A 25,111-nucleotide genomic window follows, 5' to 3' on the forward strand; every position below is an offset into this window, starting at 1 on the left:
TTAGGTTTGTATGGCTTTCGTGATCTGGGATTTAATTAAGAGCTTATAGTTTGAAATTATTTTAATATGGACGTAAATGGTGTGTCTGGTGAGGTGAAGATCTGCTTTCTGTCTGGATGCTATATATTCTTGATGGTCAATATCTGAGTTCCTCTATAATTAGTTCGGCATCATCTGTGATCATACATGCATACTTCGTTTTTTTTTTATCTACTCAAAAGTTTTTTTGTAATGGCTAAATGGGTGTTTGAAAATTAAGCTTTATGTGTTTTAGAAATTCTTTTATATTATAACCATGAACAGTTACTGTATACTCAGGTGTCACTTGTATTTTAGGGAGATGCAGGGTTTCCAGGTATAACAGGTCAAAAGGGTGATGCAGGCTCTCCAGGAATTCCAGGGTTCCCAGGTAAAATATATATTTTTGTTTCTTTTTATAATTTGCTATATTGGAAATATTACTCATGTGTGGTTTTAGTGATACAAATAAAATAATTTTTAAAGTGAAAACTGTCATGAATTCAAAGTTATTTCAAAACAAAAGTGATTTACGCACCTACCAGGGAACTGTGGAGAACCGATAAAAAAACAACCCTGCAAGCTATAGGGCAAAGAAGCAATGCTAAAAAAAATGCTGAATTGTATTTTCACATTATATCACACTCAGCCAACCACCACAATCACACTCATCCAAGTCCCACACACCATCACACTCAGCCAACCCTAGCACAATCACACACAGCCACCACACACAACCCACTCAGGTCTTTGCTTAAGGAAACATGAGGAGGGGCAACACTGGGCTCTTTCTTTGAATTTTGCACCGAAGCACACAGGTTCCTGGTTTTGCCCCTGTATGTGCTAAATAAAAGGTTGTTGTTTATTTAGGTGTTTGGCTGAAATAACCATTTGCTAATTATTTTTAGAAGATACAAAAATGAGAAATACTTCTATATCTAACACTACTGCACATTTTATGTCATTTTATTAGTTGAAAGCTCTTGTCTTCATTATGTGAAAATTACAGAAAATATCCTGCATGCTGTAAACATTCAAACCAACCAAATGACCCATTGTTTTGTATTTCTTATCACAATTGTAGGTTTTAAAGGTGCACTTGGGCCTCTAGGAGAGAAAGGAGAAAGTGGTGATAGGGGTCTACAAGGACCAAAAGGTAGGTGATTAATATAAGAAAGTTCTGAACATAGCTTTTCTCAACAGGATTTTTAAGTTTTATTAACCTTACATACAACTTTCAAAGGGACACTATAATTACCCGAACCACTGCAGCTTAGTTTAGCACTTCTGGTGTCTATAGCTTGTCCCTGCGGTGTTAGCAGTTTAAACATTGCTTTTTCAGAGTTGGCACTCAGATGGCCACTAGAGGTACTTCCTAGGCCATGGAGACCCCGAACGTTTCCCGTAGAGGTGCATTGATTCAATGTGTCTCTATGAGGAGATGCTATATTGGCGCAGAGTGGCATTTTGATACGGAAAAAGCATTGGATTGGCTGACATAATCAATATTGATTATCTCAGCCATGCAGGCGGAACCATGCGACCTGCATGGCATGGGAGAAAAGATGAGTAAAATCACCTTTTTTACTGCACAGAGAGACCCGGTCACCTAAACAGTCACTTCAACGCTATATTGTCAGGAATTCATGTTTGTATTGCTGACACTATAGTGTTCCTTTAACTATTTGTCTCCTTTAACTATTTGTAACCCTTAACAGCATTATGCTTCTCCACTCGAAATGTTCACATGGATGTCACACTGATGTTACTGTTCTAAAACAAGGCTAATGAGCTGCCAGTCTCATGCTGTTGTAGCTTCTTTCAGAAGCTGTCTGGCAAATATATATTTGCATTTTACAACAACATGATTCTGGTACTTGCACAAAATGACAATTTCAGGGTTATTAACTAAGGTCTGAATGGGGCAAAAACCATCCAGCTCCATATGGGGCCATTTAAAGTGCAAAATTACACTGATTTCGGCCAGGCGAAACATCTCCTGCAGCCCAGCCCCTACTAATCCCTGGAGGGGATCTAGTCCCCCTATGCTCCCACCAGTGACATCAGATGGGACACTTTAAGTTAAATAATGGGGGTTGATCAGGTCACTGCCCCACCCCCTTCCCTGGGTTGGTCCATTAAATTAGAAAAATTAAGGGGGCTTATGAATATCTCCCCCTTCCCCAACTGTAGTCACTGTATGAGGGATATTTTTTAAATGGGGGGGACGTAATACCCTATTGTATTATAATTAGCACCCCCACCTGCTCCTTATGCGTTCATTTAATTATGTCCACCCCATTATTTAATTTAAAGTCCCACACCTGATGTCCATGGGTAGGGCATGGGTGGTTACTAGAACCCCCACATTATTATTCCCTCCCCATGCAGCCACTAGCTGTTTAATGTTTAGTAGATATGCCCAAACCTTGGCATAGCTGTATAACCACCCTTATGAAGGTTATATATAAATCCATAGGCTTTTTTTTTTATATACAAGTGCTGGTCAGCTGCCCCGTGTTAGTTTGTTAGTTTGTTAGTTTGTTAGTTTGTTAGTTTGTTAGTTTGTTAGTTTGTTAGTTTGTTAGTTTGTTAGTTTGTTAGTTTGTTAGTTTGTTAGTTTGTTAGTTTGTTAGTTTGTTAGTTTGTTAGTTTTGCTAGTGGGCAAATAGAACTTAAAGTTATTTTGCACTTGCAAAATGCAAGTGAATGATAATTTGCAAATGTGCATTCTACTGGATGCATTTGGCATCAACTGTTTTAAAATCTGTGCTTTATGAATGTTCCGAAATCTATACTTTGTATAAGTTTCAGCTGCGAAAGCATAGATTTAATCAGGACACTGAATGCATCTTGCTGATTTGTGCAAAATTTTGACCAGATTTGGCATTTGTAAGTATGAATATTTCTATAGTTGCCATTCTGGCTGGAATTCCGTTTTCACTGCATTTTTTCCAGATGTTTAATAAATCACTCTGTTAGTTTAAAACAAGTCCTAATTCAGTATGTAGCAGCAAAACAAAGTGTGTATAAGCTCACATCTCTAGAAATAAATTGTACAAAGGAAATAACTTATCGTAGTGATATGACAGCTTCCTCTTGGGACATTTCAGACCTTTTCCTGTATAAATAGAATGTATATAGAGATATAATAGGTGCATTCCTATAATAATAGGAGTATAGCTGATAGTCTACAGAAAGAAAAACAATACAATAGTATAATACTGTAAATGAGCAATAAGACTGCACCAATATCAATATAACTCACAAGATGTAGATGGTAAGATCGCCTTAGGGTGCCTCCCTTTAGATGTTTTGGGGGGTATATCCAGAACTCTCTCCCAGCTGGTTGGTGTAGTAGCCACAATATGGAAGTCCCGTCTCAGGAAGTGATAAAAATAATCTGCTTTATTGTATGAGAATTGAGAATAAAAAACAAATATGGTCCTACATGTTTCGTCTAACAAAAGACTTCCTCTGGGACCCAGCAATAATAAAAAAAAAATAAATTGTATATATAAAATATCCTAACAAACGGACAAAATAGCAGCATAACCCTTCCCTCTCCAGTACTTCCTTATATGTGGCTGTTATCTCTTCCCATTGGTGGTCCAGGGGGGGATCTTCCACGCTGTTCAGCTGTTTCAGAGGAGTTTTCAGTTGATTTTCGCAGGTACTATGCCCGTATGACGTCACTTCCAGTTTGTACTTCCGGGTGACGTGTGCGTTCCAGTTGGTGGCCATTATGCGTTCCACCTTCGGTGATGTATATTTTCAGTCTTATGTGGTTGAATCCTTAGTGATTGTAGGGAAGCCTGAGTGGCTCAAAATTGATACATATTAACATACATCCAACACATTTGCTAATTGAGATAATAGTATATTATAAAAGATATAAACCAGAGACCAGAAAGAAAAACAAAACAAAGGGCACAAAAGCAGGCAACCATGTGGCAGCACCTCTCATGTGCACAAAGAGGGAAGAAAACATTACAGAAAAAACATGTAATTAATAATTAATCTCTTCTTTCAGAGATAAAAAAATAAACTATTAAAAATAAAAAGAATAAAAAATATGGGGACTTATGAGAATCCTAATATATATACTTAAATGGTGTATTTTAATATGTTCTGATTTAATGTTTTATAACACTAGAAGGTATCACCACATGATTATCCTAATCAATATAACGCATACAGACAAAGTATGTCCTCAGAAACTAAACCCCTCACATCGATGAATATAGTGAACCTCCTCAGGAATTGTAAAAAAAAAAAAAAGATATTTACAAAATATATATATATATTTTTTTAAAGTTTCGCTTAATGTAAATAATATTTTTAAAGAAAACACACTATATCTATATCTGCGTTGAGACCACCTGGATCCAGGGAGCCCAATTGATGGATCCAGAAGGTCTCCCGCCGTGTGAGTCTGTCCTCTCTATTGCCCCCTCTCCAATGTGGTGGAATGTGTTCTATTCCAAAAAAGGAGAATTATTTCCAACTGAACTGTGAACATGAATTGCAGTGCACAGGGACTGTGTGGTTAGTGGCCTTCTTTCAGATGTTTCCAAGATGTTCCAGGATCCTCACGTTTAGTTTTATTTTTGTCTTGCCCACTTATTGTTTGCCACATTGTTCTCCCCTCCTTGCCTTTCTGTTTCTCAATCACACATAAATCATGCCTATCCTACCCTTCAGATATTCTCCCCAGCTACTGACCAAGAGGTGGCTGCTCTTCTTTGCTCCTCTCGCCCCACCACTTGCCCGCTCGATCCTGTCCCATCTCACCTTATCAGATCTCTCTCCACTTGTCTCGTGCCTTCTCTAACACACATCTTCAACTGCTCGCTCTCTTCTGGCATCATCCCTGCTGACCTTAACCATGCCACTGTAGTACCTATACTAAAAAAAACATCCCTCGACCCATCCACCCTTTCTAACTACCGTCCCATATCCCTGCTCCCTTTTTCCTCAAAGCTTCTGGAAAGACTTGTCTTTACCCGTGTGTCTCATTTCCTCAACTCCAACTCTCTCCTTGACCCCCTTCAATCTGGCTTCCGCCCTCTCCACTCTACAGAGACTGCCCTTATCAAAGTCACTAACGACCTAATCACAGCTAAATCCAAAGGCCACTACTCCATACTAATTCTTCTTGACCTCTCAGCGGCCTTTGACACCGTTGATCATGCTCTCCTTCTTCAAACTCTTCAATCACTTGGTCTCTGTGACTCTGTCCTCTCGTGGTTTTCCTCTTATCTCTCCCAACGCTCATTCGGTGTCTCCTTTTCTAATGATACCTCCTCCCCTCGCCCTGTCTCGGTTGGAGTCCCCCAAGGCTCAGTCCTTGGTCCCCTTCTATTTTCTCTTTATACTGCCTCTCTTGGCAAACTTATTACCTCTTTTGGATTCCACTACCACCTGTACGCTGATGACACCCAGCTATATCTCTCCTCCCCGGACCTCTCCCCTGCTGTCCTGCAACGTGTCACTGCTTGCCTTTCTTCCATCTCTGACTGGATGTCCTCCTGCTTTCTGAAACTCAATCTCTCAAAAACTGAGCTCCTTGTCTTTCCTCCTCCTAATACTGATCCTCCTCTTTCGCTCTCCCTTCAAGATTGTGGTACCAACATCAGTCCATCCTTGCAAGCGCGCTGTCTTGGCATCATACTTGACTCTGGTCTCACCTTTGAGCCTCACATCCAGCATGTTGCCAAATCCTGTAGATTCCATCTTAAAAACATAGCCCGCATCCGCCCCTTTCTTGCACCAGATACTGCCAAGGAGCTTGTCCATGCTCTAGTAATTTCCCGCATGGATTACTGTAACCCTCTCCTGATTGGTCTTCCCAAAAGCCATACTGCACCCCTACAGTCCGTAATGAATGCTGCTGCTAGACTGATTTTCCTCTCTAGTCGTTTCTCTCACACCTCACCCCTCTGCCAGTCCTTACATTGGCTTCCTGTATGCTATAGGAGTCAATTCAAGGTACTAACTCACACCTATAAAGCACTGAACAACTCTAGCCCCTCTTATATCTCCTCACAGATCCATAGGTATGTCCCTTCTCGGTCTCTCCACTCTGCCCGTGACCACCTCCTGTCCGTTGTCCGCACTCGTACGGCCAACTCGCGCTTGCAGGACTTCTCGCGGGCGGCTCCCTTCCTATGGAATAGCCTGCCTACCGCCATCAGACTCTCCCCTAGTCTTGCATCTTTTAAGAAGTGCCTTAAAACCCATCTCTTTAGGAAAGCTTATGGCCTCCAAGACTAACCAATACCTCACATACCTGTCTCTTGCCCTCTCCTAAAGGGCAGTCCACCTTATTTGATTGCAAATTCCTGTCCTAATGTGTTTTACACCCCACCTCCTATAGAATGTAAGCTCGATCGAGCAGGGTCCTGTTCAACCTATTGTTCCTGTAAGTTTATTTGTAATTGTCCTATTTATAGTTAAATCCCCTCTCATAATATTGTAAAGCGCTACGGAATCTGTTGGCGCTATATAAATTGCAATAATAATAATAAAATAATAACATGGACATTGTAATAAATATAGCACATCATTCTCCTTTTTTGGAATAGAACACATTCCACCACATTGAGAGGAGGCAATAGAGAGGACATTAATTGGGCTCCCTGGATCCAGGTGGTCTTAACGCAGATATAGATATAGAGTGTTTTCTTTAAAAATATTATTTACCTTAAGAGCCACTTTTTTTACAAATTTATATATATATATATATATATATATATATTTAAATAACTTTAAAAAAATTTTCCTGAGGATGTTCACTATATTTATCGATGTGAGGGGTTAAGTTTCTGAGGACATACATACTTTGTCTGTATGCTTTATATTGATTAAGATAATAATGTGGTGATACCTCCTAGTGTAATAAACATTAGATCAGAACATATTGAACATACAACATGAGAGGAGCTACCACATGGTTGCCTGCTTTTGTGCCTTTTGTTGTTTTGTTTTTATTTCTGGTCTCTGGTTTATATCTTTTATAATATACTATTATCGCAATTAGCAAATGTGTTGGATGTATGTTTATATGTATCAATTTTGAGCTTTTCAGGCTTCTTTACAATTCACTAAGGATTCAACCACATAAGACTGATAATATACATCTCCGAAGGTGGAACGCATTATGGCCGCCAGTTGAAACGCACACGTCACCTAGAAGTACAAACTGGAAGTGACATACTGAAAGTGACATTATACGTGCATAGTACCCACGAAAATCAACTGAGGAATCCTCTGAAACAGATGAACAGCATGGAACCAATGGGAAGAGATAACAGCCACATATAAGGAAGGACTGGAGAGGAAAGAGTTATGCTGCTATTTTGTCTTTTTGTTAGGATATTTTATATATACAAATTGTTTTTTTTATTGCTGGGTCCCTGAGGAAGTCTTTTGTTAGATAAAACATGTAGGGCCATATTTGTTTTTTATTCTCAATTCTCATACAATAAAGAAGATTATTTAACACTTCCTGAGTCGGGACTTCCATATTGTGGCTACTTCACCAACCAGCTGGGAGGGAGTTCTAGATATACCCCCCAAAACATCTAAGGGGAGGCACCCTAAGGCAATCTCACCATCTACATCTTGTGAGTTATATTGATATTGGCGCAATCTTATTGCTCATTTACAGTATTATACTATTGTATTGTTTTTCTTTCTGTAGATTATCAGCTATACCCCTCTGCTATCTCTATATACAAGTCCTAATTCAGTAATATAATTCTGTGTTAACTTCCCTGAAACAAACAAAGAAACAGAAATGATTAATCTAAAGTGCTACTTTGATTAAAGGGTTTTACGCTAACTCGGGGGGTTACACACACAGCTTCATTACACCATGACTATCTTAGTGAGTTGTGGGGATTATGGTACTTACATTGAAAAATCATTATAATTACAATCCTGACATGGCATGACAGCACTGCATACATTTTTTGATAATATTCTTTGATTACCTAATAATTTTCTACATAAGTCCAATTTTGGAAATTGTTAGTAGGCTGAACATCTCATATATTTTAGAACACCATTTAACAAATGTTAGAATGGCATACTATGTTTTATTTTTTAGGTATACAAGGCCCACCAGGTCCTGTTGGTGCATTCCAAGTCTTTAAAGGGGAACCTGGTAATCCTGGACCCCAGGGCCCTGCTGGACCAAAAGGGCTTCCTGGATTCCTTGGTCCAAAAGGAGATCAAGGTGAGATTATAGCTACATAATGTGCAGTATATCTATAATAAGCAATATATTTAATTATTTTCCTTATTTTTGTTTTGCCTAGGAATAAAAGGAGAAGCTGGATTGCCTGGACCACATGGGGTATCTGGTACAGATGGCATACCAGGTCACAAAGGTGAAATTGGGCCAACTGGACCAGCTGGTGAGTTTACCATGCAGCTATATTTACAGGTAGTCTAGTAACAACTTGAAAATGTGAATTAAATCTCTACAAACACTAGTGTATATATATATATATATATATACACACACACACACATATTTCCATGATCTCAGCACTCAAGTTCCCTGGTCATTAGTGTGCCCCGGTGCCAACTACAGCCATTACATAGGACATAGGATAAAAGATGAGTGCACTCTGGGGTCTGTAGTATGTACAAATATATGCTTTTATACAGCACAAAAAATCATCAACGTTTCAGTCCTACTGGACTTTTCTCAAGACCATGAGAAAAGTCCAGTAGGACTGAAACAATGATTTATGATGCAGAATAAAAGCATACATTTGTACTTACTACATACCCCAGAGTGCACTCATCTTTTATATATATATATATATATATATATATATATATATATATATATATATATATATATATATATATATATACATATACACTGAACAAAATTATAAATGCAACACTTTTGTTTTTGCCCCCATTTTTCATGAGCTGAACTCAAAGATCTAAGACTTTTTCTATGTACACAAAAGGCCTATTACTCTCAAATATTGTTCATAAATCTGTCTAAATCTGTGTTAGTGAGCACTTCTCCTTTGCCGAGATAATCCATCCACCTCACAGGTGTGGCATATCAAGATGCTGATTAGACAGCATGATTATTGCAAAGGTGTGTCTTAGGCTGGCTACAATAAAGGCCACTTTAAAATGTGCAGACAAAAAAGTCCTATTACTTACTTATGGCACTGGGAGAAAAAGTGCCGTAAAAATATTTTTTTGTTAAATTTGTAGAGGGAGTATGCCTAACTACAGGTTTAATCTTTTAATATTTCCAGTTCAACTATTTTGCCATAAAATGTAAAATTCAGTTTGTATTCTCTTTAAATTTCCAACAATTCACAATTTACAGGGTAATCCTTGTGGTGAATAAACTATATACCTGACAGATCTACAAATATTTTAACCAACACTGTTTTTATTGGTTGAGAGAAAATATTTGATTTTGTACCACTATTTTCTGTCATGCTGTCATGGCTATTTACTTCACAAGCATTGAATTAAATATTTTATTTTGGCACGTGATTGAAATATCCATGCATGTGAAGGCATATATTACATAACTTATATACAATATTTTTTTATTTTTTTTATTTTTAAAGGTCCAAGAGGATATCCTGGCCCACCGGGTTCTGAAGGTTTGCCTGGCCCAGTTGGATTACCTGGGACACCATCCATGGCTCATGGCTTCCTTGTTACACGACACAGTCAATCAGTTGATGAACCTCCATGTCCTACTGGAACACAACCAGTGTATACTGGTTACTCACTGCTCTATGTACAAGGAAATGAAAGAGCACATGGCCAGGATTTGGGTAAGGAATAAAGCTTAAAGTTACTCTGTATCAACATTACATATACAGTACATTACATTGCAAAACTTCTCAAACCTTGCTGTGAATTAAGTGAATTACTCTGATTTTTTTCTACTGTAGTAAAAGTTATTATTATAACTATTATTATTATTTTTATAGAGCCAACATATTAAGCAGCATATTACAATCATAGAATGGGGATAACTGACAACAAGTAGTTGACTTACAAAACATTATACTGCATATTACATAGTACGTGATGGCAATACACTGTTTGTGTAAAATTCCACTTGAATAATGAGAACTAAACTTCAGTAATTTTGCACATTTACTATCGAGATGCACATTAATCATTAATCACTCCCTAAACTACTAGTAAATTGCATTACAAGGAATACACTCTATTTGGAGAGGTAATGCATTTAGTATTTTTATTACTTAACTGCTGTTCTATTTTCTTATTTTTCATGTTCAATTACAATTCATTCTTTTAGGCGCTGCCGGAAGTTGTATGCGTAAATTTAGCACTATGCCTTTCCTGTTTTGCAATATTAACAATGTATGCAACTTTGCATCAAGAAATGATTATTCCTACTGGTTGTCTACGCCCGAACCGATGCCTATGAGCATGGCTCCTGTCACAGGCGATGCAATTGAACCTTTTATCAGCAGGTAAGTTGTGCAATTTTATGAGAAGCATTCATTGTTAAAATCACATATCGTCTTCTTGGTTTTTTAAAAAAAAATTACGTTAAAGGAATAATGTTCCACAATGTAAAAATCTTCCATAATACGTTAGTCGTGTCCCAGCAGGCTGCCCTTACTTCAAACATGTTAATGCGCACCTCTCTATGTGATCAATGCTGCTTTTTAAAAAGTTTTGAATCCTGTTAATTCTCCTGTTTACCATTACCTATCCAACTATCGTTTTCACCCATTTTACTACCATACATGGAAACAATCTCAGTGTGATTTACAGAAAACTCACTTAACGTGTGATAAAATGCTCACATATACATGAAGCAAAATCAGAAAAGAGATACCCTTCAAGATTTTTTAGGTTCAGTTCAACATTTATTTGAATACCAAAATGTAATGACAAATTACATGAAACATATTATTTTTGAGCTCTAGAATTTTTCTCCCGGTTGACTATTTTACCATAAAATGTTAATTTCCTTTAGTCAATTCCTACCAGTTCTCTTTTACTGAATAATGTGTGTGTGACAAAATTAGATTTTGTCCTGCACTTCTCTTAAACAGAGTTTTTACATTGATCTTGACTTCTAATGATTTGATCATTTCAGGTTCTTATTACATTGCATTGATGCAAATACTGAATATATAAGAGCATTACCCTTTCATGAAGAAGTTAAAGGCATTTACCTCCTATTTTTTCATCAGTATTTGTCTAAAGTAGACATGTCTTGACAAAACAAATTGAGATCTTCTTTACAGCGCTGTGAAAATGATCAATATATTGTAATAGAATACACTTACAATTTACACTTTTGACCCTGAAAGTATAGAGGTATATCATTCTAATTAAGTTGTAGTGACACAATGTTGTAATCCTGGTGTTACCGTTTGCAAAAATGGAGCCTTGCACAAGCAATAATAAATTCCAACAGATAGATCATTTATCCCTGGCTAAGCAGTGGTAACATGTAGGACTGCTTCTAATATATTTATTTATTTATTTTATTTATAAAATATTTTAACAGGATGGAAATTTCTCTAATTTTCAAGTATGTCCTGGGTCCACAAACACTGCATTGTTACAACAGGGTACAATAATGCAGGTAAACAGAATGCACCTGTTATGGTTGATTATATATTTCCTACCTGTTCTATGTTAAATTTTGTATATATTGTGTATTCATATTGTTTTTGTATTTTATTGTATCATAATGTAACAATGCAATGTTTTGTGGACCCAGGCCATACTTGAAAACTAGAGAAATCTCAATGTATCTTTCCTGGTAAAATATTTTATAAATAAATAATAAAATACAAAAAACAATATTAATACACAATATATACAAAATTTAACATAGAACAGGTAGGAAATATATAATCAACAATGACAGGTGCATTCTGTTTTGAGATATGTGGAGAGGGATTTCTTAAAGGATTTTAGATTTGAAAGCGTGCAGCAGGTCGTTCCATAATTGCAGTTCTCTGTAGGAGGAGGAGGATCCGGCTGCTTTCTTTTTGTATTGAGATAGACTTAATAAAGTGCTGGAACTAGATTGGAGGTTATAGGAGGTGGGAACAGCCGGGGAGAGTATTCAGCTCAGGTAGGGTGGGAGCTTCCCAGAAAAGATCTTAAACACAAGGCTGGAAAGATGAAGGGTGCATCTGGATTCCAGCGACAACAAGTTTAGTTCTTTCAGCATGTCACAATGATGTAATTACATTGTAGCACAAATCAGCAGAACGAGTTATACAATGTATTACACTTATTAAGGTGGGTTTGCGGTGAAGGTGCATGTACCACATCCCCATAATCAATGATTGGTATCAGCATTTGCTGTACTATATTTTCCTTTACTGTAGGGCTTAGGCAGGATTTAGCAAGTAGCTATATCACAAACTAGTTAATTCAGAATAAAATACTTGCAACAAAATTAAGCCAGCTTGCAATGCTCCTCGAAGACCGCAAAACTGGTTTACTGGCCCCCTGTATGGAGATTGGTTTTCAAATGATAATCTATATGAAATCTAAAGGTTATTGTCACAGTTACAAAGTAGTATGCTGTTGATTCAAAAGATGGCAAAAAAAAAAAAAAAAAAAACAGTTTGAAGTGCTTCCAGTTTTGCAAGAAACTAGGGGAAAAAAATCATTTTTTACCCCAGAATGGCAGTCAGATCTCTCCTTGGATCAATAAGCTTTTACGCTACAATTTAAAAATGATATCCCTGAATATTGTGTTTTTGCAAGTAATCATCCAATTGCTATTTAAACAACTGTACAGAATCTGCTAAAACCTCTCCAGGCAGATAATTCCACATCCTTTTTGTTCTTATTGTAAAAACTCTTTCCTTTGCCTCAGACTAAATCTGCTATATTCCAATCTAAATATGTGAATTTATGTCCTATGTATAGTGCTGTTTATGAATAGATTTCCAGATAAAGACTTGTATTGGCCCCAGATATATTTGTATAATGCTATCATATCCCTTCTGAGGTGCCGTTTTTTCAAACTTGTATATTTTGAAATTATTAATCTTTCTTCATAAAAAAAATAAAAAAATGTTCCATTTATTTTTTTTATTTTTTTAGTCCACCTCTGCACTTTTTTCTAGTGCCATAGTATCCTTCTTTAGAACAGGTGCCCAAATTTGCACAGCACATTCAATGTGTGGTCTCATCATTGATTTATAAAGCAACAACATTATATTTTCATCCCGAGAATGAATGCCCCTTTTTATAGATGACAATACCTTACTGGCCTTAGCAACTGCCAATTGACATTGCATATTGCTGCCTAATTTGTTGTCTATAACAATTCCCAATTCCTTTTGCTGTGTTGTTATCCCTGATTCGCTTCCATTAACCACTTAAGGACAGAGCTTCAGAAGCTTGTCTTTCACTTAATGACAACAGCATTTTTTGAATTTTTTGCTGTTTGCGTTCAACTGCAATTTGCATTTGACTAATTTATTGCACCGACGCATATTATATACCGTTTTTTAAAGGACAGAAAGGACTTTAATTTGATGTAACACACACACATATATATATATATATATATATATATATATGTGTGTGTGTGTATATATATATATATATATATATATATATATATAAATGCTTATTTATTATAAAAAAAATACAGAAAAATGCAAAATAAATGAATTTTTGTGTGTTTTTTTTACAGTTTTTGCTATAATAATGTGTACATAATTAGTGCAGGTTAAGAAAAGTAATTGAAAATAAATTCATTTAGGTGTTCTGATTTACAGAATATATAATGTGTCTGGGATTTTCAGTTTTTTGTGGTAGTTACAGGTCACAAAGCACAAGGAGTGAAATAAACATTTAACGTGGAGCAATTTTAGAATTTTGTATGTTTGTCTTGTAAGCTTAATAGCCATAAAAGAAAACAAAATTGCCACACAAAAGTATTTATTTATATAAAGTAGACATCACAGGCTATTTACCTAAGGTTGTTTTGACACTTTCTACGTAGCCATTTCACCGCCAACCTCTGCTAAATATTGGAGTAAAATTGTGTTTTTGTTTGGTTTTTGGCATACAAACTTATAACAAAGAAATTCTCATGTGTATTTTGTAAAGTTGGTGTGTGCTATTCCCGTACAAAGTTTTATTTTGTGTTCAGTTACATCTGCTGAGTAAAATTACACCCCCATCGTATGTCTTTGGCACTATTTCGTGAAGCTACAGTGCCATATAGGAGACCTGTCCTTTTCAGTATTCACAGTAGAATTTATAGAGACGGATTTAATCAGCCTATGCTTCCATTTGGGGTATTATAACAGTTTGACTGTTAAAAAAAAACCCACAAAGGCCTACCATTTGTAAAAGTAGACACTCCAGGGTATCTCATAAGGTGCATATTGTGCCTTAACATGCCCCCATTTCTTCACCAATAGATGCCAAAGTATCTGGTAAAAAATAATTTTGTGCGTTTTTTACATATGGATTTCCTTTTTGCTGGGCATTTTGTATATTTCACATGTGCCACTAAGTTCAAACCCCCCAAATTATGTTCAGCTAAATCTTCTGAGTAAAATGACACCCCCATTGTATTTCTTTGGCACTATTTTGTGAAGCTACAGTGCCATATAGGAGACCTGTCCTTTTCAGTATTCACAGTAGAATTTTGAGAGACAGATTTAATTAGCCTATGCTTCCATTTGGGGTATTACAACAGTTTGACTGTTCAAAAAAACCAAAACACAAAGGCCTACCATTTGTAAAAGTAGACACTCCAGGGTATATCATAAGGTGCATATTGTGCCTTAACATGCCCTCAATTTTTCACCAATAGATGCCAAAGTATGTGGTAAAAAATAATTTTGTGTGTTTTTTACGTATGGATTGCATTTTTGCTGGGCATTTTGTATATTTCACATGTGCCACTAAGTTCAAACACCCCAAGTTATGCTCAGCTAAGTCTTCTGAGTAAAATGACACCCCCATTGTATATCTTTGGCACTATTTCGTGAAGCTACAGTGCCATATAGGAGACCTGTCCTCTTCAGTACTCACAGTAGAATTTTGAGAGACAGATTTAATGAGCCTATGCTTCCATTTGGGGTATTATAACAGTTTGGCTGTTCAAAAAAAACACAAAGGCCTACCATTTGAAAAAGTAGATACTCCAGGGTATCTCATAAGGTGCATATCGTGTCTTAACATGCCCCCATTCTTTCACCAATAGATGCCAAAGTATGTGGTAAAAAATAATTTTGGGCGTTTTTTACATATGGATTGCATTGTTACTGGGCATTTTGTATATTTCACATGTGCCACTAAGTTCAAACCCCCCAAATTATGCTCAGCTACGTCTTCTGAGTAAAATGACACCCCCATTGTATATCTTTGGCACTATTTCATGAAGCTACAGTGCCATATAGGAGACCAAGCCATATCAGTTTTTACCGAACTTTGAATTTTGACGCTGGGCCTATGTGCAATTTCCAAGCATCTTAGCAGGTTTTAAATTCAAACTACCCCACAAAGGCCTATCATTTCTTAAAGTAGACACCCCAGGGTATTTCAAAAGGTATATTCTAAACCTTAGTGTAGGATCATTTTTTTGTTAGTTTGTACCAAGTCTAGTTGCAATTAGCATTTTTTCTGCCTTTTTGACACACACTTGGAGATGTTACTGTATATTTTGCTATCCTTATGTGTGCTATGGCAGTATAACACCTAATATGTTGCTCAGCTATGTCATCTTAGTGCAATGATACCCACATGGGTACCTTTTTCATGGTTATGTGGATGTTGAAGGGGCACATTGGAGACACACCACTTCCATATTTTTCAAAAGTGGATGCTGGGCCAAAGTCTCATTTTAGCAGCTCAGGACTGCAAATTACCTCTCAAAGGCCACATATAATTTTAAGTATAAGCAGCTCATCAATTCAAATTATGAACAAGTGCATACTATTTGCTGTGAATGGGGGGGGGGATAGTTGGGGTAAACTTATCCGGGGGTAGTACCCAGTCATCTGCGTCCCGGGCAAAGCTGTCATGGATTCCGAAACCAAAACACAGACAGACCACAAAGAGAGAGAACACAGAGAGATAAACTTGTAATACCGGTCCTTAGAATGGCCGGGCTATACAAGCAGAGAATTGTCAAGGTACAAGCCGAGGTCAAAGGAGTAAAGAGAAATGGAACAACGATAGGACAAGCCGAGGTCAAGGATCAGAGAAGACAGGATAAATGGTAGACAAAGCCAAGATTCGGTAACCAATCAGACAGATGACTAAAAATCACACCCCAAAACCGGTCTACTTATTCGGCCTGGGTGTGAAAATGTTTAAAACAGTGGCCAATACATAGGCCGGGCTGAGAGGGGCAATCAGGGCAGTAATAGCTGGCCTCAGTTCTTACGCCCCTCTTGTAACACAACCTGAGCCTTTTCTGGGGGTTTTGTTTTTTAGGGATTGGTGGAATCTTAAAGCAGAAGTGACCTGCCTCCATTCTTCTGCTAGGCTCCACTGATGGTCTCCTTGTGTGGCATTCTAGCAGCCCAGAAATGAGCTCAAAGTGGAATGAAAGAAAAGTGATTTTCAGCCCAGCATTTGCCTTTTTAAAAATGACAAAGGCATTGTGGATTGCCATCTGCATCAGGTATATGCCCACTTTTTTATACCATGCCCTGGTCTTTCTCATGATCAAATACGGCTGCATCAGTTGATCGGACAGGTCAACGCCCCCCATATGCTGATTATATTGCCGTATGCAGACTGGCACCCGTTTATATTTGTCTCTGCCAAGAACTGCGACCCTCCGAGTGTTTTCACCATGGATGGTGGTTAAGATGAAAACAGCCTTTTTATCCCTGTACTTGAGTGCCAGCAGTTCATTCTGGCAGAGAGCTGCTGTTTCACCACTTTCAATTTTTTTGTTTGCTAGAGCCTTTGGGAAACCTGTGCGACTCTTCCGAATAGTGCCACAGGCCACAGTCTCGAAGCAGTACAACATTTTTAACAGTGGGATGCTATTATAAAAGTTATCGATGTATAGATGATAACCTTTATTAAGTAGTGGCATTATTAAGTCACAGACAATTTTCCCACTTGTTCCTACTATATCTGGGCAACCTGGGGGATCAAGGTGGCTATCCCTTCCTTCGTATACACGGAAGGTGTATACGTAGCCACTGCCACTTTCACACAGTTTATAAAATTTGATCCCATACCGAGATCTTTTGGATGGGATATATTGTCTAAACCCCAGTCTTCCCTTATGAGGGACTCGTTAATGGAAATGTTTTTATTGGGGGTATATATAGTGGCAAATTTACTGTTAAAGTGGGCAATTAAAGGGCATATTTTATAAAGAAGATCATACTGTGGATCACCTTTTGGGGGGCACTTGTTATTGTCACTAAAGTGCATAAATCGCAGTATGTCTTCATATCTTTCCCTCGTCATTGTCTTGGCAAAAATGGGGGTATTGCAAATAGGATGTTTAGACCAATACATCCTAATTGTGGGCTTTTTAATTAGCCCCATTAACATGGTCAGTGCCCAGAATTGTTTAAATTCTGGCACACTGGTTGGGTTCCATCTCTCTTTCCTTGAGATAAGAGAGACTGGATTGCGTGCGAGATATTGCTCCGCATAGAGATTAGTCTGGGTGACTATCTCCCCAAAAATCTCATCCCCCAAGAACAGCTGCATAACATCCAGCGCACTATAGGCAGACAGGTCAGCCTGTATGCCAGGATTGGCTGTAAACACTGGGATGTCTGGGGAAAAATTATTAGGGGGTACCCAGTCATCTGCGCCATGTTCAGCATTAGGGGAATCGTCGATTTCCCCTGATGGTCCTGCAGTATCGGGCACATAGTCCCTGTCCCCTGCGTCCCCTGCGTCCCCTGCATCACTCCCTGCGTCACTCTCTGAGGCAGTGTCAGTCGCCTCCGAGTCGGCCGCTAACAGGGCATAAGCCTCCTCTGCGCTATACTTTCTAAACATTGTTAATACAGCTAACACAGCTAACAAAACTCTAACTAAAAATAATTTATTTATTTTTTTTATTCCCTAATTCCCACTAAATTCCACCCACCAAAATAACTAAATCACAAATTAATAAAATCAAATAATAAAATGTAAGTCCTTAGGGTTACAAAAAAACCTAAAATTTAACCCTTGAAAGTAAAAAAAAAAAATAGATCACAGTAAAGTACTGTGACCTGTAAATTGATCACTGCTAGCAGTGATCAAGCAGCAGGGAAAGGGTTATTTTTTAATAAAGGGGAAAGGGATTAGGGACTTTTTTTTAAAACTTATCTATTCTTCTGGGACACAATGTAGCACCGATCCATCTCTCTCCACTTCACAAACCCACACGAGGTGGAGGGAGGTGGATCAGATATCCCCGCAGCATTGTGACCGCTGTGACTGGCTGTCACAGCGATCACATGGGCTGGGATATCGGGATTTGCTGCTGCTGGTCTGCCCCTGACTCGGTGTTAACCCCAAGATCGCCGGCACTTCTGCACAATTTTAACGCATTCCGCTGAGTGACGGACACTCGTCGTGAAGGGGTTAAGGGTATAAGTTGCTTGTGCATTCTTTACCCTGAAGTGCATAACTTTGCATTTTTCTACATTAAATTTCCTCTGCCATTTGAATACCCAATCCCCCAATCTATCTAAATCCCTCTGCAGCAAAGCAATATCCTGTTCACTTTGTATTACGATACAGAGCTTTGTGTCATCTGCAAACAATATAGGATCCTCCTTAATATCTACTGAGGAAAAATAGTTATTTTGAAAAATCACGCCTTTTCCTGGTCTAAATTAACTATGTCTGAGTTAAATGCTTTAAATGCCCTTTTCTTATTTTTAATCTCTTGGTTTACTTTCCCACTAGACTATGTTTTTTAAATGTGTTTCTTTTTTAAGTTATTGTCTAATGGTACACACTGCAAAATGTACTTTTCTAATATTTGTTTGAAGACATTCCATTTATCCTCAGTGTTTCACACTAAAGGAACAGGCCAAGCACCATAACACTGCAGCCCTAATGGCAAACCCGAGTCTGACTGACTGATATGTTCTCTGATATTTATAACATTTAATAAACTGAAAGGATATTGGTGTTATTTTGGCTGTTACACCCTGCATATGCTTATCTATAAGTGTAACATATGAGATTAATTATATGGTTTCTGTTTTTTAGATGTTCTGTTTGCGAAGCACCTGCAATGGTGATGGCTGTTCACAGCCAAACTATTCAGATTCCACAATGTCCAGAAGGTTGGATATCACTTTGGATTGGGTATTCATTTGTAATGGTAAGTATTTACATTTGCTGTTAACATATATTAACTTCCTATTGTCCTATGTCAGTCTATTTATGCACTACCACTTTCCTCTGGGTGGCCTTATCTTTTCTAAAATATGATTTTCCTCAAATTGATTTGGAACATTGGCATTTATATTTAATTCAAAATGTAGATGCTTTCTTTCAAAGCAATTCTTTGATATCTTTTGAAAAATGTAAATTGATTTTTGGCCCAACTGATAATACACAGCCAGAATATTAATTAATAATTTGTGAATTGAAATAAATTTGTTTCATTCCTATTTAGATCCAAATTTTAAAGAAATAAAGCAAACTGATTTGGAAAAGACATATATATATATATAATCCTAGTAGAAGTGGCACTATAAAACAATGTTATTATTACTTGATGCCTAGGCCCAAGCCAAAAGCAGATTTTATGCTTGCTTGGGAGAAAGATCTAGGGGCCGGTACGACCTGTGGGAATGGCTAGGTTTTGTTCCTACTTTAAAAATAATAATGGAAAAACAACCTTACAATAATATACAGATGGTATTTGGCGCCATATAGAATGAACAAAATGAACACACATTTTTCTGATATATGCTGAAGGCTTGGTAGGCCCTTCTACATAGTCTCTGGTTTTGTCCAAAGTTAACACAATATTGGAAATACATTTATAAATTAATTAAAAAATTGAATCCTAACATCTCAGTATTAACCTCAGAATTAATCTTGTTGAAAAATTCAAGGTTCACTTGAAAAATTAGATAAGATCATTATTGGACATATTCTTATTGCTGCCACTACAGTTGTCCCCAGACACTGGAAGTAACCTGTTATTCCATAAATTAAAGATGTTCTCAATGCTATTCTGGAGAATAAAAGTTATGAATTGGCCATGAGGTAGCCTTCTCAGACAATCTTGCTTACTATAGGGAAATATGGGAAATAGATGTTAACAATGGCTTTGAAAGTTTTTCTCATGTGGAAAGTTAATGTTCATGTTGTTAATCTGCATAGCTATGTGACGTATTTTACTTTGTTTTACTATTCAAAGCCAATATGTAAGTCATGCAGATTACAGTACATTTAGCATTAAGCTTAAAACCAACCATTTATGGTGGATGCCCAACCCCCTCCACTTTCCTTCCCCAGTTTTATTGTTTGCTTTTTTAAATTTGGTTTATTTTTGTTCATATATATAAACATTTTTTTTTTCATAGATATTCCATTTATAATTATTTTTAATTGCTACGTATTAACGCAATTATGTAACAGATAAGAGTTACTTGTATTTATATTTATTTATATTTAAGGAAATACATACAAATACTATTTAAAAAGACCTGTTTATTGTGAAATATTGTATTTTGTTTATGTATATATATATATATTATGTTGTATGTGCATTTAATATAATTATTTAATTTGTTTCCAAGTTTAAATATGTTTATTAATAAACATTATTTGAAGAGATGTGTTACTGTCACTGCTATGCATTGATTTGAGTTGGTGTGAATTAGGAAATTCTCCATAAAGAGCAGTGTTAACATCCAAGTATTATGAAAGCAATTCGATTTACACAAAAGTCACCTGAAGGCTTGTTAAAGGAACACTATAGTCACCTAAATTACTTTAGCTAAATAAAGCAGTTTTAGTGTATAGATCATTCCCCTGCAATTTCACTGCTCAATTCACTGTCATTTAGGAGTTAAATCACTTTGTTTCTGTTTATGCAGCCCTAGCCACACCTCCCCTGGCTATGATTGACAGAGCCTGCATGAAAAAAAAACTGGTTTCACTTTCAAACAGATGTAATTTACCTTAAATAATTGTATCTCAATCTCTAAATTGAACTTTAATCACATACAGGAGGCTCTTGCAGGGTCTAGCAAGCTATTAACATAGCAGGGGATAATAAAATATTAATTAAACAGAACTTGCAATAAAGAAAGCCTAAATAGGGCTCTCTTTACATGGAAGGCTGTGCAAGTCACATGCAGGGAGGTGTGACTAGGGTTTATAAACAAAGGGATTTAACTCCTAAATGGCAGAGGATTGAGCAGTAATGCTGCAGGGGCATGTTCTATACACCAAAACTGCTTCATTAAGCTAAAGTTGTTCAGGTGACTATAGTGTCCCTTTAACTTGGACAATTGCTGGGTGTTGACACAAAGCCACCCTTGGTGGAGTTTAAAGCTTGCACTGCAGTGGTGTGAATGAAACTGCAGCTGGTTTGCAAAAAATAACTATGCTAGACTGTAAAAGTGCATCACGTTTTGGATAAAGGGCTGAAGATATCATCTTGTAAGGACAATAATGTAACTACAGATAAGTGGCCAAATTAAAGAATAGGATATTCACTGCTCGTTGGTTATCATTTTTATTAATAAGGGAAACGTGGCATCTGTTCCTCAGCCACTTCACCCCGTACTCCTTCAGACTCCTTGCTATTTCCACTTAGGTTTCCATTCTTCCCCAACAAATGTTTAAAATGAATACAATATTATTAAGATCCTGAGATTCCAGTAGTCTCAACCCTATGCATCCCATCAATGATTATGGCTTCTCTGGCTGGTGATGTTGATTTTACAGATACAATTGCTTGAAACAAATATTATCAGGCATATAACTGTTATCTCAATAGCATTTGCAAAATATTATTAGATAGTTTTTTGAGTGGTCCATTGGCTTTTAAGTTTTTTTGGTTTTTTAAAAAAATCTATTTTATTTGGTTACCCAATTTCAGGATAGGTTGTATCTCCTGTGGAAGAAATAAGGGAAACTAAGAGTGACCACTAATACTATTGGAATGTATAGACATTGTTTTCTTCTTTTTTACTTTTTGGACTGAATTGATTGATATTCACTGTGTCTCATATTGTGATTTTGGATTAAAGGAAACACCTTCATTGATTATTGTTTGTTTTTTATATGTAGTCTCCCTACTATGTGTATCTGCTATTTCTTTGCACCTATAAGTGAAATGTATAGAAATGCTTTGCAATTTAATTTTTTTCCTAGTTTTTATTCTCATACATTGTGTTTCATTATTGCTTTAGCAAACCAGTGCTGGGGCCGAAGGTTCTGGACAGGCTTTGGCTTCTCCAGGGTCATGCCTGGAAGAGTTCCGCAGTGTCCCATTCATTGAGTGCCATGGGCGAGGTACCTGCAATTACTATGCCAACACATACAGCTTCTGGCTTGCAACTATAGAAAGAAATGAAATGTTCAAGTAAGTTATATTTTTCTGTATTTTACTTTTGCTTCCATGATTATAGACAGCCCATTGGGTATGCAAATCTGAATTCCTAAAAATATACTGATTAATATCTGCTCTTTTGTACAAGATGAAAGAGACACTTGTATGAAAACTGAAGCCTTGTTTAATTCTGGCTCCGGTTTACTTGCCACTCTATAAATAACAGTAGAAATTAATAATGAATACATTAGAAATGTATGGCATTTTGTATTTCCACTTACTGAAGAGAGATGAGGATTGGATTGAAACATAAAAAAAAATGTCTCCACTGTATGCTAAAATATGTGATTTAGAAACACACAGGCTATGAGCAAAATAATTTAAACCCTTTCACTATACAACATATATATATATATATATATCATGGGATGCATAGATGATAGCTGAAAAAAGAATACAACCAAAAATTATAGAGATTGTTCAGGATACATAAAAAATGCACTTTTATTTTTTAAATTATTGTTTTATCCTTTATTTGGGAGACAAAATGTTCTGAAATATTAACTTTGACACAGAAAAATAGATGGATGTTTAAATATATGCTGTGGATATTTGTACAAATGCTGGTGGCAGTTTTAAGAATGAAGCTTAATATATATATATATATATACACATTTTTTATTTAATTGTTTTATTTATTTTCAGAAAACCGACCCCTTCCACCCTCAAGGCTGGAGATCTCCGCACACACGTCAGCCGTTGCCAAGTCTGCATGAGAAGGACATAATGACATAAAATTTTCCAATTTATGGTGCTACTTGTTTAACATGAAAAAACTCCAAATACTATATCCATGTACCTCACTATTGTACAATAAGAAAGCAGCGAAGTGCATAATAGGACCACGCAATACTAACTCTGTTTTACTGGTTCTTGCTCACCCAAGGAAGAAAGACCATCATGAGAAGCTTCAGTTATGACATGCAAAATGGCACTTTTCATAAATTAAGTTGCATAACGTATATAGAATATAATGCACTGATGCTATAAAGCAACAGAAGCTGATTTCCTAATTCATAAGGTGCTAGGAGACATACAGTACCTTATGCTGTCTACTCCTCTTACTCTATTGTATTATAATTATAGATTCTGTTTCAGAAATATAAATATTTGTTGCAATCATTGTATAGATGTTTTGCCTAAACGTACTGTATTTCCTTTGTCTGTTCAAAAACAGAGATATGTGAATGTGTTTCTGGCAAAGAAAGAGAAAAAAAAACAAAACCCATAGGTTGTATCTAATTTTTATTTCCCCATGTGATGTATTTTTAAAGTAGGTTAGAAAATTTCACTGATCACTAAAAAATATTCGAAACTCAAGAAAAACCAAGATAAGAGTAAATTGTGAATTCTTGTGATTTCTAGGATTCTATAATTACTTATTTACTTAATTCAAACACTACCTGTATGCAAATAATGGTAAATCCATACAGTATATTTACACTGCAGTGAAGATCAATATCTGAACTTCATGTTAAAATGTTTTATTTTTTTATTTTTATTTTTTTATCAAACATTTATTTATGTCAGATCACATAACACCTCTTGCAAGACATCATTACAAAAATCATATTTAAGCTGTAGCAGTAACCCATTCTTGTTAGCACTCATATACATGCTTGCAATGTGTACAGTGTTTTCTAGTTATAATTCATTATAAACAAAGGTTTTCCCATCACAGATACTATATTTTATATAATTATGTGCCTATAATAGAACAAATATTGTCTACCTTTAAATGTTATTTAAAAGCATGGATGCATTTAAAGTTACCATGCTGTTCTCACTGCTGTATCCTACTTCCTTGTGTTTTTTAAGCACTCTTTCATATTTGTTACTTCCTTTACAAGATCATTTTCATCTTGCATGCTCTGAGTTTCTGCTTCTGAGATAGGAAGGGTAAATTGTCTTTTTAAGTATTGACAATGACATACAATTTAAAAAGACAGACATATTCAAAGAAGCCCCAAAATACAGACAAACAAAAAAATAGGAAAAAACAAACACAACAAAAATAAATACTCATCAGTAAACAGAAAAACAGCTTCCCACTGAACACCTCCCAAGTAGTGTTACATCTGAACAAGCCAAGAATTACAATATGTGTGGGATTCAGCTGATGAATCTAAAATCAAATCAAATAAAACATAGCATTATACAGTTTTAGAAATGTAGTATTTCCTGCTATAGATTGCACTCACAGGATGTTGAAAGTATATGCGCTCTATTGGTGCCTCCCCCGATGTTTTGGGGGGCTAGTGTCTCCCTCTTAGTTTCAAATATCACCCGTTATCAGGAACCATGCAGGACTCCGACAGGTAGATAGGTAAAAATTAGGTTTATTGGTTATAAAAAATATAAAAAGGATTGGTCTTACGCGTTTCATGCACCAGGGGACTTCCTCAAAGACCAGTATACAATAAAACACAGTGAGTATAGTAAATAATGCTCCTAAAAAACAGGCTGCTTGTTACCTGCAAGCCTTTAACGGTT

The 25,111-nt window shown here is 36.5% G+C and overlaps 1 protein-coding gene across 1 annotated transcript in view; it reads left to right on the forward strand.

The window, feature by feature from the left end:
• The window catches only part of COL4A1 (collagen type IV alpha 1 chain), a 205,899-nt gene extending 182,154 nt beyond the window's left edge, over positions 1-23,745 (forward strand). The window contains exons 44-52 of the mRNA XM_063459844.1: positions 337-409; positions 1,103-1,174; positions 8,132-8,260; positions 8,343-8,441; positions 9,639-9,851; positions 10,346-10,523; positions 19,249-19,363; positions 22,419-22,591; positions 23,264-23,745. Coding sequence (XP_063315914.1) covers positions 337-409; positions 1,103-1,174; positions 8,132-8,260; positions 8,343-8,441; positions 9,639-9,851; positions 10,346-10,523; positions 19,249-19,363; positions 22,419-22,591; positions 23,264-23,345 — 1,134 coding nt within the window. The 3' untranslated portion in view covers positions 23,346-23,745. The remainder of the gene's footprint in view (positions 1-336; positions 410-1,102; positions 1,175-8,131; positions 8,261-8,342; positions 8,442-9,638; positions 9,852-10,345; positions 10,524-19,248; positions 19,364-22,418; positions 22,592-23,263) is intronic.
• Positions 23,746-25,111: the final 1,366 nt, after the last annotated feature.

The sequence above is a fragment of the Pelobates fuscus genome, chromosome 1 (assembly GCF_036172605.1).
Source record: "Pelobates fuscus isolate aPelFus1 chromosome 1, aPelFus1.pri, whole genome shotgun sequence".
NCBI classification, from domain to species: Eukaryota; Metazoa; Chordata; class Amphibia; order Anura; family Pelobatidae; genus Pelobates; species Pelobates fuscus.